Source organism: Musa acuminata, chromosome BXJ1-11 (assembly GCF_036884655.1).
Source record: "Musa acuminata AAA Group cultivar baxijiao chromosome BXJ1-11, Cavendish_Baxijiao_AAA, whole genome shotgun sequence".
Lineage (NCBI taxonomy): Eukaryota > Viridiplantae > Streptophyta > Magnoliopsida > Zingiberales > Musaceae > Musa > Musa acuminata.
In genome coordinates, this window is record NC_088337.1 from 28,300,604 (window position 1) to 28,322,030 (window position 21,427).

Consider the following 21,427-nt stretch of genomic DNA (forward strand, 5'->3'; position numbering starts at 1 on the left):
GAGGGAAGAGAGGTGAGGCACCCGTGGCTTCGAATTACATACGAATCAAATGAAATCCCAGCACGAGTTGTATTATAAGCAGGAAGTTCATTGTATCTATTTCCTCAATTATTGCCTTTTGAAAGAAATCTATAACATTCCCAAATGTTTGATCATTTACAAACACAATGCGTATATACACATTATTTAACACCTAAAACATCAAATCCACTTAACAAAAATATCGATACCCATTTACCAAAAGCTGAAAATTCAAAAAAGGGCCAAGTTTTGGAACATGACATGAACCAAAAGCCACGCTTCAATGCATGCATTCATGATGATGGATGGTCCAATGTTATGCTAACACAACTTTAGGGAATAAACGAACAGGTGCCGAATTCCCTACAGTATGACAGATCTAATGCACTCCCATCTACAACCAACCCAAAAGACGTCATATAAACAGAAGTTACATGTCCGTATCTATCAGCCACCGGAAAGATTTACAATACCTTGGCACGACTAGTAGTAACCATAGGCACCATGCACAATCCCACATCCCCTTTTTTTTTTTTTTTTTTGTCACGGGCAATGTGCATTTAGCAGCTCCCGGTATACAATCTCAATGAACTCATTATTCTGTCAAGAAAGCAAATTTAGATGGACTTTAATACTTTATAAACTCACCAGATACAAAGCAGCAAAAAATTATTATCGAAAGCAAAAGGCCCTCTCAATGTACTATTTCAGGTGATTTGCAAGTAGAAGTTCTGCAAGTACGAACCCTATCTATCTGTCTTACGTGGAATTTCATTGACTTCTGTAGTAATAAGTCGAAGCAGTCAAAGATTATAAAAGCTGAAGAAGATTCTGGAAAAACCAAGGATAGATGGACACACTTTGATGGAGCTCCCATGGGTGCAGAATTACTGATGAAATGGCCCATTCATGACAGCAGATCTTGATAACAAGGCAGGAAACACAAAAAAGCAGCGAGGACAGAATAAAAGACAGAAAGAACAAGTGCACAGCTAAACTGTGTTTCACACAGAGTTTATATAAGGGTAATGGACCTATAGCACTAGCTTCAAGGGCGTGGAGTCATCACAACATTTGTTAACTTGCAGGGAAAGGTGAAAGTCAGCAGGACAATGAGAGTGGCAATAACATAAAATAGCACCAATAATTTATGTCATCATTTATTTCAGAGAAAGATAGATGAAGAAAGCAACTAGAGTAACAAAATAAAAGAAAACTTGCCTGCACAAGCCTCAAAAGTGCATCACGGACTTTGTCTCTAGTAATAACTGGGCCAAATATTGGAGCAGGAGTGAGGGACGCAGACGGCGTAGGTGGTGGAAATGGTTGAAGTAATGGAGTGCCATACGGATGCTGCATTGTAACTGGGGGATAGACTGGAGGAGCAGTGAGAGTCAAAGATGACACTGGAGGCGTTACCAATGCCGAAGAAGAGAGAGATGGAGAGAAAAACGATGGCTTCACAAGATTTGTAGCACGGTTGCTGTTTCCACTGCTAGATTCAAGGGTATCCGAAGGTGCCACTAGAAGAGTGGACAAAGCTGGAATAACAGAGGTTGGCTGAAAAGTTGGCACCACAGATGGATTGACAAATGGTCCATGATGAGTTACAGGAATAGTTGCTGCATCAACAGTTGGTTGCACTGCCAGTGTTGTTGCATTTGATGCATTTCCAATGTTCACAGCATTCTGCAAATAAATAATGATAGTTCTCCTGTCATAAATAATTATTAAAATAACAATCATCTGCTAACTAAGAACATGATTCTGCAATGTCTAACATATGTAGAATAAACATCATACAGCAAACAGACTATTTTACTCCGAAAAGCTACATTTAGTAGCAGCAGACATGAATTTCTCACTAACGGTATGGTGGAGGATACTACTTAGCAGATACCGTACACTGAAAAAGTTTGCAAATGGATCATCAGGAACATCAGGAATTGGTGCAGCAATAGATGAAGTTGTTGGCTCAAGAGGACCTTCAATTACTGATGAAGTAGGTACAGCTTCAAGTTCCTCAAACTCACTGTTACAAGAAAGAGAATATTCTTGTAGGAACAACCATCCATATTTTGCACATGACAAAAAAAACACATATATACCAATGACAAAAAATCCGTGAAACCAATCTCAAATAATTGGAATATTACAGCTTATTGTTGTATATGCCAATATGTTATTGCATATGCATGCAAGTATGTACCTTACTTTGTCAAAGGCGTGTAAGATTCTAAAAGAACATATTCCAAGGATACCAATAGAAAGACAAAATATTGATGCTGAAAAAGAAACAATGGGAAATAAGACCCTATAAAACTGGATACACAAACAATACTACAGATCGCTATCTGTAGGCCTTAGAAACAGAAAGAAACTATTATATTAAAAAAAGTTAACTTGAGAGCAAACCACAACATATGCAAAGAAAAATTCGATAACAATGGTCAGCAAAAGACTAAAAGATAATAAGAATACAAAAAGTGCTACTAAACATGACTGACTAAGGCAATATAGCATATACCTTTTAGAAGATACCTTAGCCTTGGGAGGTACTTTGGAATAGGCATTAAGTATCCTGAATAAAAGAGCACTAATGTTTGTCATATGGTGTAACTGAGAATAATATCTGATGCATAATAATATTCTAATACATCAGAGAATAGAATTTACGAATAATAGTAGAATAACACACAATACTGATTACTCAAGTTTGTAAGAAACAAACCCTATTCCCAGATCTATGCATTACCATATAAAGAAAAGTATGATTGCTCAACATTATGTATTATGGAAAAGCACAAATGAGCAGCAGGTGGAACTGCAACTGCAGGGGACAATGATTTGCTTCGTAGGGTCAACATCTGTACAAAAAGTTGAAGAGATGTGATTGAGAAGTCATTACAGAGGTGGCACAAGAGGTACCTGCCACGCAACATCTTCTATTATAGGAAATAACACATGCAGATACTACAAGACACATGACTTACATGTAAAAGCTACAAAGAATCATAAGTTCTTTACATCTTGAACACTTGCGTAACTCCCCTTCAAACTGACAGTGAAACTTTGGCTGCTAGTTTGACTTCCAGACTCCAGAGATTTTCTTAATGGACATTGACCTATTAATGATAGACATGTATCACAAAATCACCTATCATTGTCCTATTGGAGCATTTTTCTGACTTTATTCATGACTTCAAGTAAACTTCTACTTATGAATAAGATCATTTAGTTAATAAAATAAACTTGACTCTTGTTTATATTTAGGGTGCTCCTTAAGGTAATTTGATATAATTAGGGATATGGAAAATTACATGTTCTCTAATAAACATAAGAAAATTGAATCTTCTCTTGTCCTGCATAATACAATTGGTATTTATATTTAAAATTTATACTTGATTGCCACACATTTCCCCTTCATGTCCCATTTTTTGCAATGATTATGAATTACATGCACCCATACCAAATTGCTTCCTTCCTCCTTCCTCCTCTATTCCTCTACCGCTCCTTCCACATCTCTTTCTTTTTCTTTCTTGTCTAGCCACCGGTATGCACTAGCATACTGAGTTGGTACACCAGTATAGATCGATACATACCATTCCAGCAGTTTTCCGAAACGGGTCCAGTAGCCGAAAAGGCAAACCTTGCAAAAAATCTTATTTGTATCGAACCAATTTCCATAAATTTATACTCTACAATTAGATATGGACAAGAGAACAATTCTACAAACCAATACTGCTATGGTTAAAGAAACATGGTACCACTGATCACTAAAGACCCCTATAGGTTCAAAGGGCAAAAATTATATAAATTTTTAAAAAAGAAACAAAATGATTACAAAACTAATGGTAACTCACCAAATTATTAAAAGAGTAGGAAGGAATGTATTCAATAAAAAATTTGTTACGCTCTCCTACCTAAATCAAACAAGGCATATAAGAATGACCTTCATGTTGGAAAGTCACATACAAATATGATAAACATAATTTTCCATATTTGTTAGTTCCAATACAATATAACAAACCTGATTTAGTAGGATTCTTTGTCTTAGCATCAATGATTTGTCAATATCAGCCAAAATAATCAAACTGAACCAATTTTGACCATTACTAGTCAATTTGTCAACCTTGCCATAGGACAGGGAGGAAAAAAGGTAAGAAAAGAGGACAGGTGAAAAAAATTATTGTAATCAAAACCATAAAGAAAATATAAAAAACAAAATGCTATTACTATTTCGTTCGATATTCACTGTAGTCCTTACATAAACTGTCCATCACTCAAGACAGAGAGGAAAGAGCAGTGGGAGGAACATAATGAAAAAGGTCCTTATTCCTTAACCCCTTGAGAGGATAGGGATATCAACACAGGAAAGAGACATATATGGGATTTGGAATTCCTAAATCCTGATCACTCTCTCTTCAAATAATTTCTTATGCAAAATTATCTTTACGTCACCCAACACTTCGCCCACAAGGTGATTGGAGAAGAAACAGGATGATAGTGAGGCTCATCGCTATATACAAAATGCAGGCAAGTAAATTCTAAATCTTTCGGCATAACATATAAAATAATTATTTAATATATAATATCTTTGGATAACATGATTACATAGTTAATGTTTTTATTTTCATAATAAAAAATAATTGTTTTTCTTTTCTGAATTATTCATTGCTATTGAAATGCAAACAAGTTTTCTACCTTTTTGCATGGCATACATATCATAGTTAACTATAATGATAATACCTTTGTATCATTCTTCATTATTGTTTATTGTAATCTTTTGCACAAATTTCATATTTTATATTTCAATTCCATATGCTTTTTTTTAAAAACAATAAAAATGAAATATGAAGGTAGGAAAAACTTTCAACATATTAATTTTTTTTAATTTTCTTTCATAGTAGTTTCTAGTCTTTAGCATTTTTATAGTAATATGTTTTTCTTGCTATAAATTATTTTCTCAGCAACACCAATCATAGATAATCCCAAACCTATCATGTGAACCTTGATGAAAAACATACAATCAGGTGAAAAAAATAACCTACAATTACCAAATAGCTGACAACAATACAAAACTTAATAATAATATCTACAATTACCAACTGAATTCATTTAAAATATCATGAAATAGACAAAAAAATGATAAAAAAGACAAAAAAAGAAAGTTAACTGATAAACAGTTTAAAAAATGCTACTAGTACCTGCTGAAAAGGTTTGCTATATCTTCACAGTCATGTGAATTATAAAACCATATACCATTAACTTCTTGAGCTGCATTTCGGTACAAAAGATATGGAACTTGGACTTCATACTCAAAATCTCCTAAGAGATCCTCAACCAGATTATCTGTTAATCAGGTGAACCACACATATGTAAGTGAACCTCTGAGTTCACATGTAGAAGTTCAAATCTTGAGATTTCATCTCTAACAATCTTCAAATTAGACACTCATACGTGGAAATAGAAGTAAAAAAAAAATCAAAAGTAAAGCAATTGAATTATCTGAAACAATTCAGGAAAGCATATTAATATTAAATGGTTGGCCATCAATGTCTATAAGCATTGTAAATTCTGATCTGTAAGCCTATCAATCTCCTACAGGTGAATCAGGTCAGAATTGTAAAGACACTCTTCAACATGAGCTGAAGCTAGATTAATAATGATGAAGGTCAGGTTCAGACAGATATGATTGATTTGATTCTGAGTTGGGTAGAAGAGTTGAAGCTATTTTGTCTTATGAGTTAGATTGATATCTTCATTAATGATCCAGCATAGGAGTAAACACACATCCCTGGACTTTTTCAGATGGTTGTAAATTCCTATCATGGGGTTACAACAGAAGAAACACCTGAGCTGTCCAGAATTTAGATATGACTAGTCATTTTTAAATGTACAAAAGTACAAATAAGCTTTACATTAAGAAGCATGTGAAGTTTGGTTTTTGGATGATCGATAAAAGTATCTGTTCAAAAAGCAAGGCCTAAAGTCTTCTTGTCTCTCTACTGTTCTCCTCTTCCATATATTCTCCTGCCTCTTTTAAGACCTAGTTTTACAGATATAATGAGCAAGTGCATACATTCCTCCTTCCTCTCCTGACCTACAAGCCACATTTTGATGCTTGCCCTGCTTATCTCTTAGAACCCCTCTTCCACCAGTAGATTCCTCCATAGCATTGCCCACAGCTATTAAAGAAGGATGTCATGTCAAGTGCAGTGGATCTTTTGTGGATCAATAATTTCTCCAGCTTAAATATTGTTCAATAATAGACGTCAATCCAATGTCCAACAGCAACAACATAGACCAATGGCATAGCTGGTATCAGTTATTAACATGAAAAACACAGATGCTAAGGCTAACAGTCCTCTTCTAGAAAGGATGGCAAGTATGTTCTTGATGTCAAAGAAAATCAGCAATTATGACAGACAACAGATTCAGATAAAGTTGCATGTGAAAGATAAAGCATTTATTGCAACCAAATTGATGAAAAATTAGTTTAGTTTCAGCCTGGGGTTAGAGAAATTTAAACTTGACTGAATGTAGATCCAGTCCGATGAAATCTATTAAAGGTCCCTCATGGTAAAATCCATTTACCATTTACTTATGTTGCAATTCTATTGATTTATATGTTTACATTTAGTTAGAATCATCATAAACCACTTCGTGAAAGAAAAAACACAGCCACAGACCAAGTTAAAGATTTAACCAAGTTTCGCTATTTCTCTTCATAATGTGTAATAAAAGGAGCATCATGTGAGTAAAGGAACCTGAACTGTACAGTTTATCTCAGGCAAGTATTCACAGTCTAGCTAAAATAGTCAAAGACTCGAATTTCTACAAAAAGGGGCAACACATGACTAGAGAGAAGGCTCAAATGCCAAAGATAAAAAGAATCTTGGCAAAAATCAAATAACACCAACTAGATATTTACAAAACTGGAAGAAAATCTGATATGGCTGTGATTTTCAATAGATGATTAAATGGCTTCTGTGACAGTTCCCAATATCTCTGCATCTCTACTGAAATGCTTATGCAAATCCAACCATCCAAAAAAATCAATATATCAATCAGAAACATCACCTAAGTACAGCAAATTGTTCTCTGAGTACACTGAAAAATCAACAAATTGAGGTTTCCAGAGTTCAATTTTGTTCTGTAATTGAGTTATTGAAGGATAGTTAGACCATACTAAGGACAGGAAAAGGTCAACCAGATAGGAGGCACAGTGACACATGACTTTTGGTACAATTGAACATTAGTTACCCATAAGAATTTTGCCTTTAGAAGTCAAAATTATGTTAAAGAATACTGATATAAACACAAACGATGCTCATAGTACAAAAACAAAGATTGATGAAAAAGCCACGTAGCCGAGTAGCAAACCCCACAACAACCAGAAATGTTTAGTTCTGTGAATCTCTCTGTGAATTTTCTTCTGGCTGTAACATTGCTCCACTTCAAAGCACTGCACAAGAAATGTAGAGACTAGAACTACATATTCAAGCCTAGAATAGAAAAGGCATGCCACAACTAGTGGAACTAATCAAGCAAATGAGAACAAACTACTTACAAAACGAGATTAATGTGGTCCAACAAAGAAACTCAATTACACTGCTTGCTGTGAGAGAGAAATTAACTTTTTTTAGTAGAAATAAGACAAGATCTAGTTGACCATTCCTACAAGGCCAGATGTAGACAAATATAAATTATGCATATCAACACTCTGTAGAACGGACTTGTAAAACAGATCATTTGGGACATTGAAACATAGAATGATCATGTTCAACTTAAATATATATTTAGCTCACCAAGGTTGTTCTAAAAACATGCTCAACCAATCCAAACACCACAACCAGCTTCATATGATCAAATAACAGACTACATTGCCCATGGATGACCTCATGCGAGAATACCTTTAACAAGAGCCTAGAAAAATGGCTCTCCTATTTTTTGAAAACAAGAATTTTGAACTTACTAGTAGCAATAATAAGCACTACAATATTCAACATATTTTGCAAACACCGACTAGAAAAAAAGACATTCAAACGATAAAATGTAAATTAATTTAACATAGACTAATTTCAGACCTGTGTTCCGTCGGTTCATGACTATGAACTGAAATCTTGGCTGTGCATTCCTGCAAGTATGCACTCATTTGTAACAATTTGCTGATCCATCGAAATCAAGAAATGCCAAACTAGAAACAAAATAATTTATCACATTCCAATATTAGTACAGACCTAAGCGATCAAGATTCTCAATCAAAGTCAGTACTCAAAGAAAACATATCAACAAATTAACCGTCCGATGGACGCTTCTTTTCACATAAGAATATCTAAGTTGAAATCGGAAGTAAAAAGTAACTACAACGACGGAAGCTAGAGTTTGATGGAGCAGGAAGAAAAGAATCATGATAGAACGCAAATCTAGGTAACAGAATACCGAATCATTCAACCAGCATCAGCGAACACACCAGACGAGCCAAAACAATACACAGAAACTTCAAATTCGGAGGAAAAAAATAACATCGACAACGACACATCCTAGCAGCAAGATCCGCAGTTACCTCTTGATAACGAAGAGCGATCCCTCGACATCCTTCCGGCTCTGAACAAACATAAAAAACAAGTCATGAAAACCCTAGATCAAACGGCGCAAACCTGAACAAAGGCCAGCCGGAAACAGGATCGAAGAAGAAAGGGAGAGGTGGGTTCCGATCGAGGCGCACCCATTGATTGAGCTCGATGTTGAACTCGTAGAAGGTGACGTGGGTGGCGGTCATGAGGATCTCCTCCACGAAGGGATCGATCCGCTGGAGGACGGTGAGGTTCAAGGCCTTGGTGCTCTTCTGATCGAGGTTGGGCATTAACTTCCCGCTCTGCGTCATCCTCGCGGCTCACGGTGACAAAACCCTAATCAAGAGGAACCCCTGACAACAGCTGGAGCACCGATCGACCGAGCCGGAGAAGAGGGAAGAGATCAGGATCGATGGGATGAGGCAAGGGTTGGAATTAAGCGAGATCGCGAGGGGAGAGAGTCGGGGCGGGGGAGCCAAAGCGGCCAAGAGAGGAGGTTTTATAGGACTTCGGGTACACATATCAAAGAGATACTTTCCCGACACATTAATTTCGCACGAGCAAAGACTAGCTGAATTGTTACTAGCGGAGTAAGTGTACTATCGTGGCCCCACATGGGGAGTCTGTGAGAGAATCATGATTTTGTGGGTGGAAGACACGAGTCATTCTGCAACCTATGTGTATGGGAACAGTGGAATCTCCGAAACGGCAGTTACCTTTTTCGACTTTATGGAATGACCGAAATGCCCCTTTCATAGCGACTTCGGCGTCACGCCAAATGCTCGTGCGATGAGGATCTACAAACGACGGTGAACCAGATGTGGCATCTTAACCGTCCGTCTGATCTCCTCTCACATTTTAGCCGTCCATTACACGATCGCACCGATCGAATCCCGACGGTACAGCTCACGTGACAGTAGTACAGAAGTGGGAGGCGTCGCCGTGGGATGCTGGCTCAAGGCGTTCTTTTCTGGGTACTTGTCACGTTAAACAGCTAAGAATCGAGAAAATAACATTTCATTAAGAAAATTCTATTTATGTTAAACAAGTATTTAACATTGCCTTATAAAAGTCACCGACCCGAATGGCACCGCTAGCCGGTTCCCAAGAGGTGATACAGTGATGCAATAAGGATCGGAAGGCTTGATTATACGATGGAAGCCACCGTGAAGGTATTAACAGGACAATCCAAATAGAGGAAGAACAAAGATTTTTTTTCAAGTAAATGACGAAGACATGATACGACTAGGATAATTGACACTTAAAAAAAATAAATAAATTTTCGAACCCTTAATTTTTAATAAGAGAATTTGATATATCATAACCAGATTAATAAAGGTGTTAAAAACATATCAATTAAAATTTCAAACCTAAAATCTGATAGATCACAACCAGTTTATTTTATTTTAAAAGAACAAAAAACGTAGATGAGATTCGAATCCAAAATCTTATTATAAATTATCAAAAAAAATTTACCCTAACTGATATCAGAACAAAAATTAAAAACTCGAGTCTTGACTATAAGGAAAGATAGTTAATTCACAGAAAGAAGCAGAAACAACACAACATATTAGCGAGAAAATGAAACTTATTTAGAAAGATGCATTTTACTTCTTTCTGTATCGATAACAGTGCAGTGCAAAGTAGGTAAACATGGAAACTGTAAATTGGTCAGTTCACCATCTGGTTAACAGACAAGCCTCAGTCGATAGCTTCTTCAGATTTCTTTGGTTTGGACAAGAGATACCAACCGAGACCACAAACAGCTGCAACTGTCCCAGCAAGAACGGCATAGTTGCGGTTCTTGTCAGTTGAAACACTAGCTGTTGATGACCCTGGAGGTGTGCCGGGCTTCACATCAGCTGCTGGAGTTTCTGGTTTTGCTGGGGTTTGCTCTCCTGGTTTCGGTCCCTGAAAACAAACTTGCTTAGACATCGTGACAAAGATCTGGAGATAATAGTTTATTTGATTACAAGAAAATCTCTAGTAGCTCATTGGAACATGAAGTATGCATTAATAGTATTGAAGCTGAAAGACTTGGAAATCATGCATTTGACAATATATTAAATGCCTTCGGTGCTATCCATCTTTTAGTTTCCTGGGAGAAAAATCTAAAAGAACGGGTACCTCATCAGGGAAAAATAAAAGTCATGACAGTGGAATCATGTATCTCCTTATTCTTACATGTCCTCTCTTTCAAAACAGAACAGTGCCCAATAGTGAAAGTAAAAAAGTAAAAAAAAAAAACAGAGATGAATTGGTAACCATACCTTATGCGCAAGCTTCGCTAACTTTTCTTGCTCGATTTTCTGCAGCAAAAAAGTAAATTATTACAAGTCAGTTTGCCTGCCAACAGGTTAAAAGAATTTCTCATACTGCAAATAGGAGTCATCTGTTTTCAGTTAAGGTCAAATCAAAGTGAAGATTGAAAAAGATATCTAATCAAAGTGAAGATGTCTGTTTGCCTGCCAGGAGGAGTCTGTTTTCAGTTAAGGTTTTCAGTCAGTGTTGCTATCACTTTTAGCAGGACCATAATATGTGTCAGTGGTGGCATAAACATCACAAATTTCTTACAATCATTATGAATATGGAGAATAAGCATGCAACTAAGTGGCCAATCCAACCAACTGGACTTCAAGGACTTCATTGGACTTTTTTGCACTTGAGCTTAATCAATCTAATCTGCCTTGAATTTAGACTGAACTCTCATCGTTCTGCCAGGAAATCTAAGCAATAAAGTAAAGACCTATCCCGTACTCATTATAAAACAAAGAACCACACTTTCTCCAGTGACTCATCCCCTTACCGAGCTCTACATGTTTATCAAGTTTTTCCCAACTTGGACCTAATGACATGTTTTCCTCAGCTTTTTCCCCTATGGAATCCCATTTGCAAGCCCCCAAACAGCTTTTCCCAACCACGTGGATCTCAATGAGATCAAATCAAATTGATGTCATTGTTTTTGGTTGTCTCAGTGTGGTACACAAAGTGCCACAGATTAAAGAAATGCTATGATAGTTTATCCAAGGTGGACAATGAGCTGGAGTTATCCAAGCCGAGGTTGTCTCAGCTCAGGTGCTCCAAAAAAATGTGCTTCAAAATGGAACCTGCAAAACAGGTGGGACATCGAGATTGTGTCTATTTGAGTCATCTGACAATAAGCCAAAGCAAGAATAACCCAAATTATGGATTATAGGACACCGAATCCAATGAAGAGGAGATACAGTCCACTTGTACTTCTTGAGGAGGCCTAGCGTAAATAACTTATCAGATTATTGAGGTAGATTTGTTAATAGCATGGCAAGTGACTAAGCACCACTTTGGATGGGGCACAACAGAATTTGTTGTACATTTTAAACTGATTTTCTAATATGTCATATTGTCCACATGTTGCATATTCTTTTACAAGTTTTCTGGGCTCTGAATTGACTCAATATTTCCCATTTATCAATCTTCTCCTAGAAATAGGGGTTTGTTGGTTCAATTTTAGTCTTTATTTTAAGAACTGCATCTCCAAATATCTCATAGATTTTGGGGCCTTTAATCATGCAAGATCTCACACTTCCCATTTATATTTTTTTTACAGTTGTGGTTTATTTTTTTCTCAAAATAATCCAACAAGCAACAGTTAGACCTTTTAGTGTGACTATAAACCTGATATTATACAGAGAAAATAAAGAAGCAAGAGCTCAGGATGATAATGCTGGATCAAACCCGGGGCTGGCAAAAATTACAGAAGAAAGACCACTTTGTTGTATTTTGTCTTATCCAATCCAACCAACCTGAATTGTACCCTTACCTAATGAGAAGGCAAGCATATGCATTCTAAAAGAGTGCGAGTGAGTAGGTTGAAATCCTTGGACTCAGACACCAATATCTAATGTAATGGTTTCAGAAGAAAGAAAATGTATATTTTTTGTTGCTCTTTTATTTCAAGTCACAACTATAAGACAGCACTATCAAATCAAATTTGATGGTTCCAACACAATGTCTGCTTTGGCCTAGACGATGGTCTGTACTCCTAGATTCTTATTATGCTTGGCCATATTGGTATGCAAAAATGAGAATTTATAAATCCTACATCAACATGTAATACAGAATCTTAATGCTAATAATTTTGAACATGCATCATCCATAACAACTGCACTTGGTGCAATTATGTAGTACATCACCATAGATGAAACATGAAACCTTGAATATGATACATACCTGCTCAATATTTGGAAATATGGTTCATGTAGGACATTTACTTCTTTGAAGTCTATAAGACAGACAAACCACTCCATCTTAATGCTTGAAACTAGACATGAAGGTATAGCAACCACAACCATCCACTTGAAGAATGAAAATTACAGGGTACTACGAAATGATGCTCTCACTGTCCAATCTACGAATAATAAAGAGACTGTTCCATTCAAGTAACTGCAATGTACTACTGGTCATGGTAGATTAAATTAGTAATCATTTGATATAATCAGAATAATGGAACAACAGTGAATTATTTGTCGACAAGGGAATTTCAAGTAAGAGAATATGATCAACAACTCTACAACATACAAAATTTAGATGCAGGAGCAAAGACATCTACAAATGCCAAAAAATGATGTACAACATAGGTTAAGCAACAGTTGCACCAAATGAAGACAAAGTGTTTAACATAGCATGGACTATCAGGAAAACACAACAAATGATTTATCAATTTAAACTTAAGATACACAGTATTGTAGCACAAGAATGAGAATGAAATCCTTATAAAATAATGAAGCTTTTTGTATAAGAATTTTCAAAAGCAAGAATGGAATATGTTGTTGTTGATATTTATAATAGAATAAATAGTTTCATATTTGTTATCCAACAACACCAGGTATGACCATTCAGATTCCTTCTTAGCTAGATTAATCATCTTCCTCTAGACAAATAACTTCTCAACTAGTTGTACCTTATATGCAATGCCTTCTCCTCCAGTTGCAAAGAAGAAATTTTGGGTACAGAAACCATCATTGACATCAAACCTCAAAAGATGGCCAAGAAAGCATCCATAATATTCATTTTAATAGGACTTATTTGCATTCAATCATATCATGCATGTACAACCCACTTGTCATGGTAATAGCGGGTCACACAACATTTGCCACTCGTTCCAATGGTATAATGTCAATGGAAATGCCATCAGAAATTAGTCCATAGGTTGCCCACACAGGCTTCACGCATCCACATAAATGGAGCATCCCAAGTTCTTCTTGCTTTCCTCCAAAAATTTCAGTCTATTCAGATCTCGTTACGCGCTTACTTTGCACTACTATTCATGGATTCATCCACATAATATTCAACATCTATTCATAAGGAAATGATCCGTTCATCAAGAATATATAGTACGATAAATAAAAATCTGCAGAACGAAAGTATCACACAACTAGAAGCAGCGAATCCATAGAAGTTTCTCAACAGCCGTAACATACACACATACATATCACCATTAAATGTCAAACTCAGCATGTAAAAGTGAAACCCCAGCAGCAAAACATTCATAAGATAACAGGCCATCCGCAGTAAGAGAGCGATTAAAGTGGATAAAAATGAAGAAAATGAAACCAGATAAATCTGAAGGATCAGATCAAGGAGAGAGGACCTTGATGTAAACGTTCTCCGCTGCCTTCTCCTCCTCGCTGAGGACCTTGCCGCCGGAGGAGAGCCTCCGAGCGACGTACCTCGCGGCGATCCTCGCCGCCATGGCGAATCCCAACCCAAGGGTTTCTCGACCTCAGAGATGGAAATGGGGCCACAGGTAACCAACCCTTCTCTCCACTCTCCAAAGAACCAAGGGGAGCAGTGTGCCCCTTTTAATTGTATTATATACCGTAAATACCCTTCCCTTGCGCCGAAATATCTAACCCACCACTACGTGTTCTCCCACTCTTCCGTCCGTACAACCTAATCTGACGAACAACAAGGAGGGTCGCGCGTTTTTGACGGTCTGGATCTTTTTGATCGAGCGATCGAGTCACCGTCGCGAAACCGATTATGATGGGCCCCGCTTGGGCCCATGAAACTCCTGGCCCAGTACACTACTCGCTCAATCAGGCCGTTGGTTGTGTTTGAGATGCGTGTAACCGCATGATCAGTGGCTCGGATCTTAGTAGAGACCTCAAATTCTGTATCATGACATTCCCATAATACCCCTCAAGATTCCCACACGAGCGATCGAGATTGTGGTGTGTAACACTACAGTCGATCGCTTTGTCACAGTACAGAGATTTCAAGCGAGCTATAGAGATTTCAACAACTGAACAAGTACAACATTACAGTGCTGAGATCATGAAAGCAAGCGACCGATTCAATTCAAGCACAACCAAAGGCAGTCAATAGAGATCACCTTCTTTGTGAGTGTGGATGATGCAATCTGATCTCGGGTAGGAGATGCAGGTGAGAACATAACCCTCTGCCATTTGTGAGTCGTCAAGGAAGGATCCATCGGACTGATCAACGTTGCCGGTGCCGGACACCGTCGGACCTGCACAAGTATAGCATGCTCCAGCTCGGCAGGAGTAGGGCAGCTCCACTCCTGCAGTCTCGGCCGCGTCCAGAATGCAGGTATCATCCGCAGCATCAAGTTCATGTTCTTGGCCCTCTGGGCCAATGAGTTTCTTCACCTTGTAGACTGTCATTGCAGCTGCTCAGAAGAAATTTGATGTCTTCAGGTCTGATGCTTCCGAGATACACTTCAAGGAGCTAAGGGAAGATGGGCTCTTGATCAGTGGAGATGATGGTCAACATTTTATGTCACTTTTCAGCATGCAGATGGATGGGGAATAAGCAGTGGCCATTGTGCCAGCTGAAGAAGAAGAAGAAGAAGCCAAAAACAGGTCCTGCTAGAATTCTCCAGCAAGAATATCCAAATCAATTTTGTTACTCAAAAGTAGGAGAGAAGTTCCTGTATTGCAGGAGCAGTAGTATGGATATGAAGATTATAATGAAACATTAGAATAAGAATCATTTCAAGTAATGTTGGCATTTCCAATCATTTCATGCAGACAATACGTGTCATGATCCGATTTAATTGATCTATTAATTTCGTTTGACATAAATTATTTAATTAAAATAAAATTAATAATAATATATCGATTAGATTCTTATAAATCAATTATAATTTTACTTATGTTATAATTTTTTTTGCTCAAAGTTTCATGCATAAATAATATGTCAACTTTTATACCAAATATCAAAGTCTATAAATTAATTGATCTATTAATTTTATTTTAACCTATATCACTAGTCAAAATATTTAAACTAAAATTAATAATAATACATCGAGCGAATTCTTATAAATTAATTTTAATCTTATTTACTTTTAATATAAAACTGATTATATGCACCGCCCCCATCCCCGACGAATCTCATCGGCGAGCGATGTCGAGGTACGCGTTGCAGCGTATGGCGCCGTTGCTCCACGGCCGGATGCAGCTACGGTGGTACCCAAGACCGCTGAGCTCCGCCGCGGAGCAACCCTCCACTGACGCGGTCCACATGACGGATAATTGCATCCGAGTAGTCACTCTCTCTCTCTCTCTCTCTCTCTCTCTCTCTCTCTCTCTCTCTGTCTCTCTCTCTCCATTAGTTCGCATACAGCTGTTCTAATTAGGTTTTTGATTCCTGTTTCCCCCTTACCCTTACCGTGAGATTTTTCGCTGCCATCAGCTGATGATTTTACCGAGAAATTAATGCGAGATTTTGAAACCACGAGAAATCAATCTTAGCATGTAATTGATGGATTTTGCATTCATATGTTGACGAATCTAAATCTAAAAAAAGGCATACTTTTGTGAAGCTAAATCTTCTAAAAATTGTTTCTTTTTTTTTTTGTTGTTGTTGATGATATCCGTTTGTTGAAGAGACTGAAGGAGTTGCATACCACGGGATCGTCAAATGAAGGCAAGATGCTGCGGTTAGGTGTGGAAACTGGTGGATGCTCTGGATTTCAATACGTCTTTTGCCTAGACGATAAGAAAAATGAAGATGATAGGTTGGTTGTTTTGTAGCTTATTTGTATTGAAACTATAACATTATGCCGTGTAATACAATGGCATGTTCATACCTTGTGTACTTCCTTGGACGTTCTTTAGGGTTTTTGATAAGGATGGCGTTAAGTTGGTGGTGGACAATGTCTCCTATGATTTTGTCAAAGGTGCTACTGTTGATTATGTCGAGGAATTGATCCGTTCGGCATTCCTGGTAAGCTTTTAACTTGGTCGGAAATGCATCAGTAGTACACTTCACGTCAGATGATGGTCACTTCATTTTATAGGGTTGTATGCTTAGTATGTAAACAAGCTTAGCATTTGTTGTATCTAATGTGATAAATTTGTAAGACCAAACCTTGTTCTGTTAGCTTTCTTGAATTGTTTTAGCATTGTTTTCCATGTTGAAATTTGTTCATGATCATGCTCACTTCTCAAAATTTGATTTTTAGTAGCTTGTTCATAGTTATTCCTTTTGATCTGCTGGTCTCAAAGAATATGGTGGACGAGATGATTAGTGGATCTTCTTGATATGACTTTTACGAGTATCTTACCTCTTAAGAAAATGAAGCTTCAACCAACCAATCAACCAAAAACACAATGCATCCATTATTTAGGAGAATTGAACACTAAAACAATTGGAGCGTATCTTTAACTAAAGTGAGATCAATTGGCTTATGTAGTTGTACATCGAAGATGGAAACCTAAGATGGCACTAGGCTTACCATTAATATATCAAATCAGAGGACAATCAAACATTAAATTTGTGAAAAACTGTCATTGATAGACTAGCCATCAAACAGAAGAGGCAACATGAAATCATTGTAAGTAATTATTATAATAGATCCCCTATGTGTGATAAATTCTCGTTTTGTTTCTTGCCAAATTAAAACTCTGATGCACACCCAATCTTGGTACTCTTTCAGTCTGTATTTAACACTGCCAAATTGTAAATTTGAACTACATTAATGCCTTCGATGCTTAGATCATACCCAAGCCTAATCAGTGGATGTAGACTTTGGTCAAGCATGATTACTTGATCACTGGTGGTGAAATTCTCCATTGTGTAATGGGGTTTCAATGCTGGTTGGTTGATCATGGTAAATTAGTTTATTCATAAGAAGTGCCATTATTACTATTTGTGTATTAAATTGTTGAGGTCATTTTGACAGATGTTTGCTATCGAAGGGACTTCAATGTCATTTTTTGTTAGGTTTTTTTGGTGCAATTAGAACTATTTCAGAAGAGAGACACTTATAGGCTGAAAATATGGAAATCTTGTTCTCTTAGTTCTTCGTATGCTACATATTTGACCATCACAATGAGAATCAATCAGTAGCAAAATTCAATATGGTGAAGATAAGAAATCTGCCTCTTCAAATTTACCATCCCACATGTGCTTTGTCAAGTAAAATAACTGATTAATCATGATTACGGCAATACGTTTTCCACTCAGGTGTCAATGGCAGAACTCCTAGAGCAAAAGGATAGGGAAAATTGGTCATTAGACATAAAGATGTAGATGGATGATTCTGAAGGGTTGACTTTGGGTAGGAAGTTCTGTATGTATGTCTTTTCCCGACAAACTTGGAGGTTTGTTTGTGCAGTTAGATTAAAAAGATGAGGATTCCATTTCATTGTGAAAACATGTATATGCTAATCTTTGTTGATCATTGCTCTGGAATCAATTGGTTCTACTTTTTATACAAGATTAAACATCTAAGCCTTAAAAACTGCTGAAGCTTACGTAAAACTTGCCGGTGTACCCTTAGATTATTAAGAAGCAATAGAGAAGGTGGATTAATGAATTTTCATTGATTTGGTGAGGATGAATTTATTTACAGGTAGCAGATAAAGCATACTGTCTGTGACAAATATAGGAAGCGATTCACTTTTGATTACACTAGAGTCCTTCCCCATATAGTCTTTATAGTATAGAGGAGAATAATGCAGTATTAATTTTTAGTGTAGTTGCTGATGTTACTGGTTTGTTGCCACTTTTTTCATATGGCTTTTAAGTTGCTTAGTAAGGCCTTAAGTAGACATAGAAAGTGAGTTATTCTTCCTATATGTCATGTTTTATATGAAATAGAAAGTGAGTTGAAAACATTCTGTTGCTACTATCTCATTTTCTCTTACTTTCTCTTAGTGAAGTGTAGCTGCTTCAATTATTAACAGAATTGGTACTGAATGCTCATTTGATAGTGGATGTTTGTCATCATAATTAAAGAAAACATTTGATTCAGACAAGGGAAATTATATGGACCTTTTTTGGAGGCAAAAGTTTTAATTCTTGGAAGATCAATATGCAACAATGAACTTCCACAAGGGTATTCAGATCCTAGTTGAAGAAGGTTCCAGGAGCCTTGGGCTCTCAACTAGTGAGAAAGAAGGGGTGCATGAGGGCAAGATGAAGGCTTATCTAGAAATGCATGAGAAAAATTCCAATCCAAGAAATATTGGGGCAAGAAAGGCAAAAGGTCAAGATGGATGAAGTTTATGCATCATAATAAATGATATATCAAAAGTTTTAATCTTCAAATCTTATGCCAAGTGAAAGTTAGTTGGAACATACTTTTTCTTATCATGCTATGATTGAAAAGTTGTAACCTGTGTGATGGAATGACATGGGTGTCATGATCAGACCCCAGAAAGAAAAAAGAAGAAAGAAAGATCAAGCAAGTAAAACATTCAAAATTGACAAGGCAAAAAAGCGCCGCCGAAGCAGCACAAGCACGGCCAAGCTGAAAAGAGTGCCTGCCCTTGGAAACAACTGCTTCAACTTCAATGTCTGAAATCACTGTCCTATCTGATGTTTGCACCATAGAATATGCTTTATTATTTTACATGCAGATCATGTTATCGTTGTCCAAGAGATTGACTAATCTCGATGTTGGAATAGTAATAAAGCACAATTCAAACACATGTTTAAGATTTGACACAATGTTAGAAACAATTGTTAACCTGGAATCAACCTTCTATAATCAGCGGGAAATTCTTAGCCAGTTTAAAAAATAATTGTCTTCAAAGCTTGTGCAATCAGAAACATTTGAAAATCTGTTAAGACTTGAGAATGGGTTCACATGGTTGTTAATCCGACCGATTTTTTTGCCTAATATAAACAATAGAGATTGTGCAGATTAATATGTTGGACATAAACTTCTACATTAAATGTCAAAATGTTTGGGTTAATTGGTGATCACAGCATAACTGAAATGAAATGTCAAGGTTTATCTTTAGATACCTTAGCAGGTGGGTGTCCCAGTAAATGTCTGGCATGACATGGCAACTCATAAGTTGAAGTGTCTGAGAACCACTAAATACTTCATGAATCTATATTGCTGGTATATTATGCTGCTCCAAGATACATGTTTATAGCTTTGATCTTATTAGCATCAGTGAGAACTTGGAATTCGGATTTTGCGTTTCTCTTTGGTCCTGTACATTAAGCCATAAGAACATTATTAAATCATCTGTCCATTACTTATTTGATGCTGTCAATCAATTTGAATTTTCTTTTAACAAATCTAGAACCCTAGCCTTCTTCCATCTCATACCATGTGACAGTACTTCTTTATTGTTAACTTTCTTTTTGAAGCAACTCTTTGACAGTATTAGTTACATGGTTTAATGTACCAAGTTACATGTGACAGTGCTTTCAAATGGGAGAATGCATCTACCAGTTACTGTCGACAAAATTTTACCCAATTGAACTGTCTTGAGATGTAATCTTTTTCGTTGCAGCATATCAGTCCATAGAATAGCAGTTGATGAATCGTAGCTTTGCAGGTAGTAGCAAATCCAAGTGCAGTTGGGGGTTGCAGCTGTAAAAGCTCCTTTATGGTCAAATAGTTGTCCATTTTACAGGCTTCAGGACCATGGTGGCATATGCACCCTCCAAACACACAACAACTTCCTTGTTTATGGTCATTGTGAATTTTTGTCTCTCATTTTCCTTGATTACTACTCCCAAATGAAACTGAGCAGTGAAGAACATATACTGGTCTATTGCTGCAGTACTAAATCTGCTGACAACAGTGTTGTCTTGTATACTATAATTGTTGCACTGTTTGCTTTGAATTCATTGTAATAATTCTGATGATTTTCCATCATCCATGATGTAATCACAATATGCACATTCTGCTTCAAGGTGTGGATTCTCCTGCTGATTTTTCTTTTGCTTCTGGGTTTCATATCCTATATGAAGTGATTGGTTTGGTAATTTGTGTTCTTAGTTTATGAACATTTTACCCATAACATGAGGATGTAATCTTTTATGTGAGAGTAGGGTAATGAGTTTATTGAATGTTCATCCTCAAACAGCATGTCAACCATTATAACATCTTGCACAAGAATAAATCCATGGAATCAAGACAATCAACTTTACTAGAAGATTCAATAACTAGATGTTATAAATGTTTGATGACAGACCAACATTCTCTCTCCATTGGAGCCTCCAAAACAGAGATCACATCAATTATGCCATCTTGTATTCAAGCTTGATGACTACAAGTTTCCCTAGTCATCCAAGTCTTTTCCCTCATCATGGAAGTGATAAAACTCAGATTCAATTATTTACTTAGCATAAATTTTTTGGATAATATATCAATACTTTTAAGCATTAAAAAATATCGGTTAAGGTTTTAAAGCATAAGTAAATTTTATAGAACGTGAGTTTTGTCTTTTCGACCTCAGATAAGCAAAGCGACTATATCATTACTACACTAATACTGTAAGTGTAAATTTATCGAAGAAAATTTTAAATTTTTTATGATATATGAATTTTATACACCATGACTAAATTAATTTTTA

At 36.6% G+C, this 21,427-nt stretch overlaps 3 protein-coding genes and 1 pseudogene across 8 annotated transcripts; 1 reads left to right on the forward strand and 3 right to left on the reverse strand.

Annotated features, from left to right (window-relative positions):
• Positions 1 to 116: 116 nt before the first annotated feature.
• LOC135584208 (mRNA-decapping enzyme-like protein) lies at positions 117 to 9,129 on the reverse strand. 5 transcript variants are annotated; one of them, XR_010481284.1, is made up of 11 exons: positions 8,753 to 9,096; positions 8,591 to 8,631; positions 8,112 to 8,161; positions 7,595 to 7,642; positions 7,408 to 7,509; positions 5,229 to 5,373; positions 2,549 to 2,602; positions 1,927 to 2,053; positions 1,243 to 1,710; positions 495 to 621; positions 117 to 415 (listed from the first exon to the last, which is right to left on the reverse strand). XR_010481284.1 is itself a non-coding variant. In XM_065090533.1 (10 exons), exons 1-10 carry the CDS (start codon positions 8,909 to 8,911, stop codon positions 565 to 567), a joined length of 1,251 nt encoding a protein of 416 aa, XP_064946605.1. In that variant the 5' UTR covers positions 8,912 to 9,095; the 3' UTR covers positions 117 to 564. The 5 variants fall into 5 exon arrangements, 3 of the variants coding, with proteins under 3 accessions (XP_064946605.1, XP_064946607.1, XP_064946606.1); XM_065090533.1 differs by having other exon boundaries at positions 117 to 621; positions 8,753 to 9,095; XR_010481285.1 differs by lacking the exons at positions 7,408 to 7,509; positions 7,595 to 7,642 and having other exon boundaries at positions 8,753 to 9,129.
• Positions 9,130 to 10,170: 1,041 nt separating this feature from the next.
• Positions 10,171 to 14,453, reverse strand: LOC103971832 (uncharacterized protein At2g27730, mitochondrial). Its single transcript, XM_009385964.3, has 3 exons — positions 14,230 to 14,453; positions 10,871 to 10,909; positions 10,171 to 10,511 (listed from the first exon to the last, which is right to left on the reverse strand). Exons 1-3 carry the CDS (start codon positions 14,329 to 14,331, stop codon positions 10,302 to 10,304), a joined length of 351 nt encoding a protein of 116 aa, XP_009384239.1. The 5' UTR covers positions 14,332 to 14,453; the 3' UTR covers positions 10,171 to 10,301.
• Positions 14,454 to 14,910: 457 nt separating this feature from the next.
• On the reverse strand, positions 14,911 to 15,513 carry LOC103971833 (ferredoxin, root R-B2-like; annotated as a pseudogene).
• Positions 15,514 to 15,972: 459 nt separating this feature from the next.
• Positions 15,973 to 20,764, forward strand: LOC103971834 (iron-sulfur assembly protein IscA-like 2, mitochondrial). 2 transcript variants are annotated; one of them, XM_018820344.2, is made up of 4 exons: positions 15,973 to 16,145; positions 16,490 to 16,620; positions 16,721 to 16,829; positions 20,405 to 20,764. In XM_018820344.2, exons 1-4 carry the CDS (start codon positions 16,008 to 16,010, stop codon positions 20,465 to 20,467), a joined length of 441 nt encoding a protein of 146 aa, XP_018675889.2. In that variant the 5' UTR covers positions 15,973 to 16,007; the 3' UTR covers positions 20,468 to 20,764. The 2 variants fall into 2 exon arrangements, with proteins under 2 accessions (XP_018675889.2, XP_009384240.2); XM_009385965.3 differs by having other exon boundaries at positions 16,499 to 16,620.
• The last annotated feature ends 663 nt before the right edge of the window (positions 20,765 to 21,427 follow it).

Bases quoted from the DNA above. Each gene is read 5' to 3' on its own strand.
- LOC135584208 (XM_065090533.1), bottom strand. From the start codon at position 8,911: ATGACGCAGAGCGGGAAGTTAATGCCCAACCTCGATCAGAAGAGCACC. The intron at 8,162-8,590 runs GTAACTGCGGAT...GCATACTTGCAG, and splicing joins TCGCTCTTCGTTATCAAGAG to GAATGCACAGCCAAGATTTC. The intron at 2,603-5,228 runs GTACTAGTAGCA...TCTTTTATTCAG, and splicing joins ATAGCAAACCTTTTCAGCAG to GATACTTAATGCCTATTCCA.
- LOC103971832 (XM_009385964.3), bottom strand. From the start codon at position 14,331: ATGGCGGCGAGGATCGCCGCGAGGTACGTCGCTCGGAGGCTCTCCTCC. The intron at 10,910-14,229 runs GTCCTCTCTCCT...TTTTTGCTGCAG, and splicing joins CGGAGAACGTTTACATCAAG to AAAATCGAGCAAGAAAAGTT. The intron at 10,512-10,870 runs GTATGGTTACCA...GTTTGTTTTCAG, and splicing joins TAGCGAAGCTTGCGCATAAG to GGACCGAAACCAGGAGAGCA.
- LOC103971834 (XM_018820344.2), top strand. From the start codon at position 16,008: ATGTCGAGGTACGCGTTGCAGCGTATGGCGCCGTTGCTCCACGGCCGG. The intron at 16,146-16,489 runs GTAGTCACTCTC...CGTTTGTTGAAG, and splicing joins TGACGGATAATTGCATCCGA to AGACTGAAGGAGTTGCATAC. The intron at 16,621-16,720 runs GTTGGTTGTTTT...GACGTTCTTTAG, and splicing joins AAGAAAAATGAAGATGATAG to GGTTTTTGATAAGGATGGCG.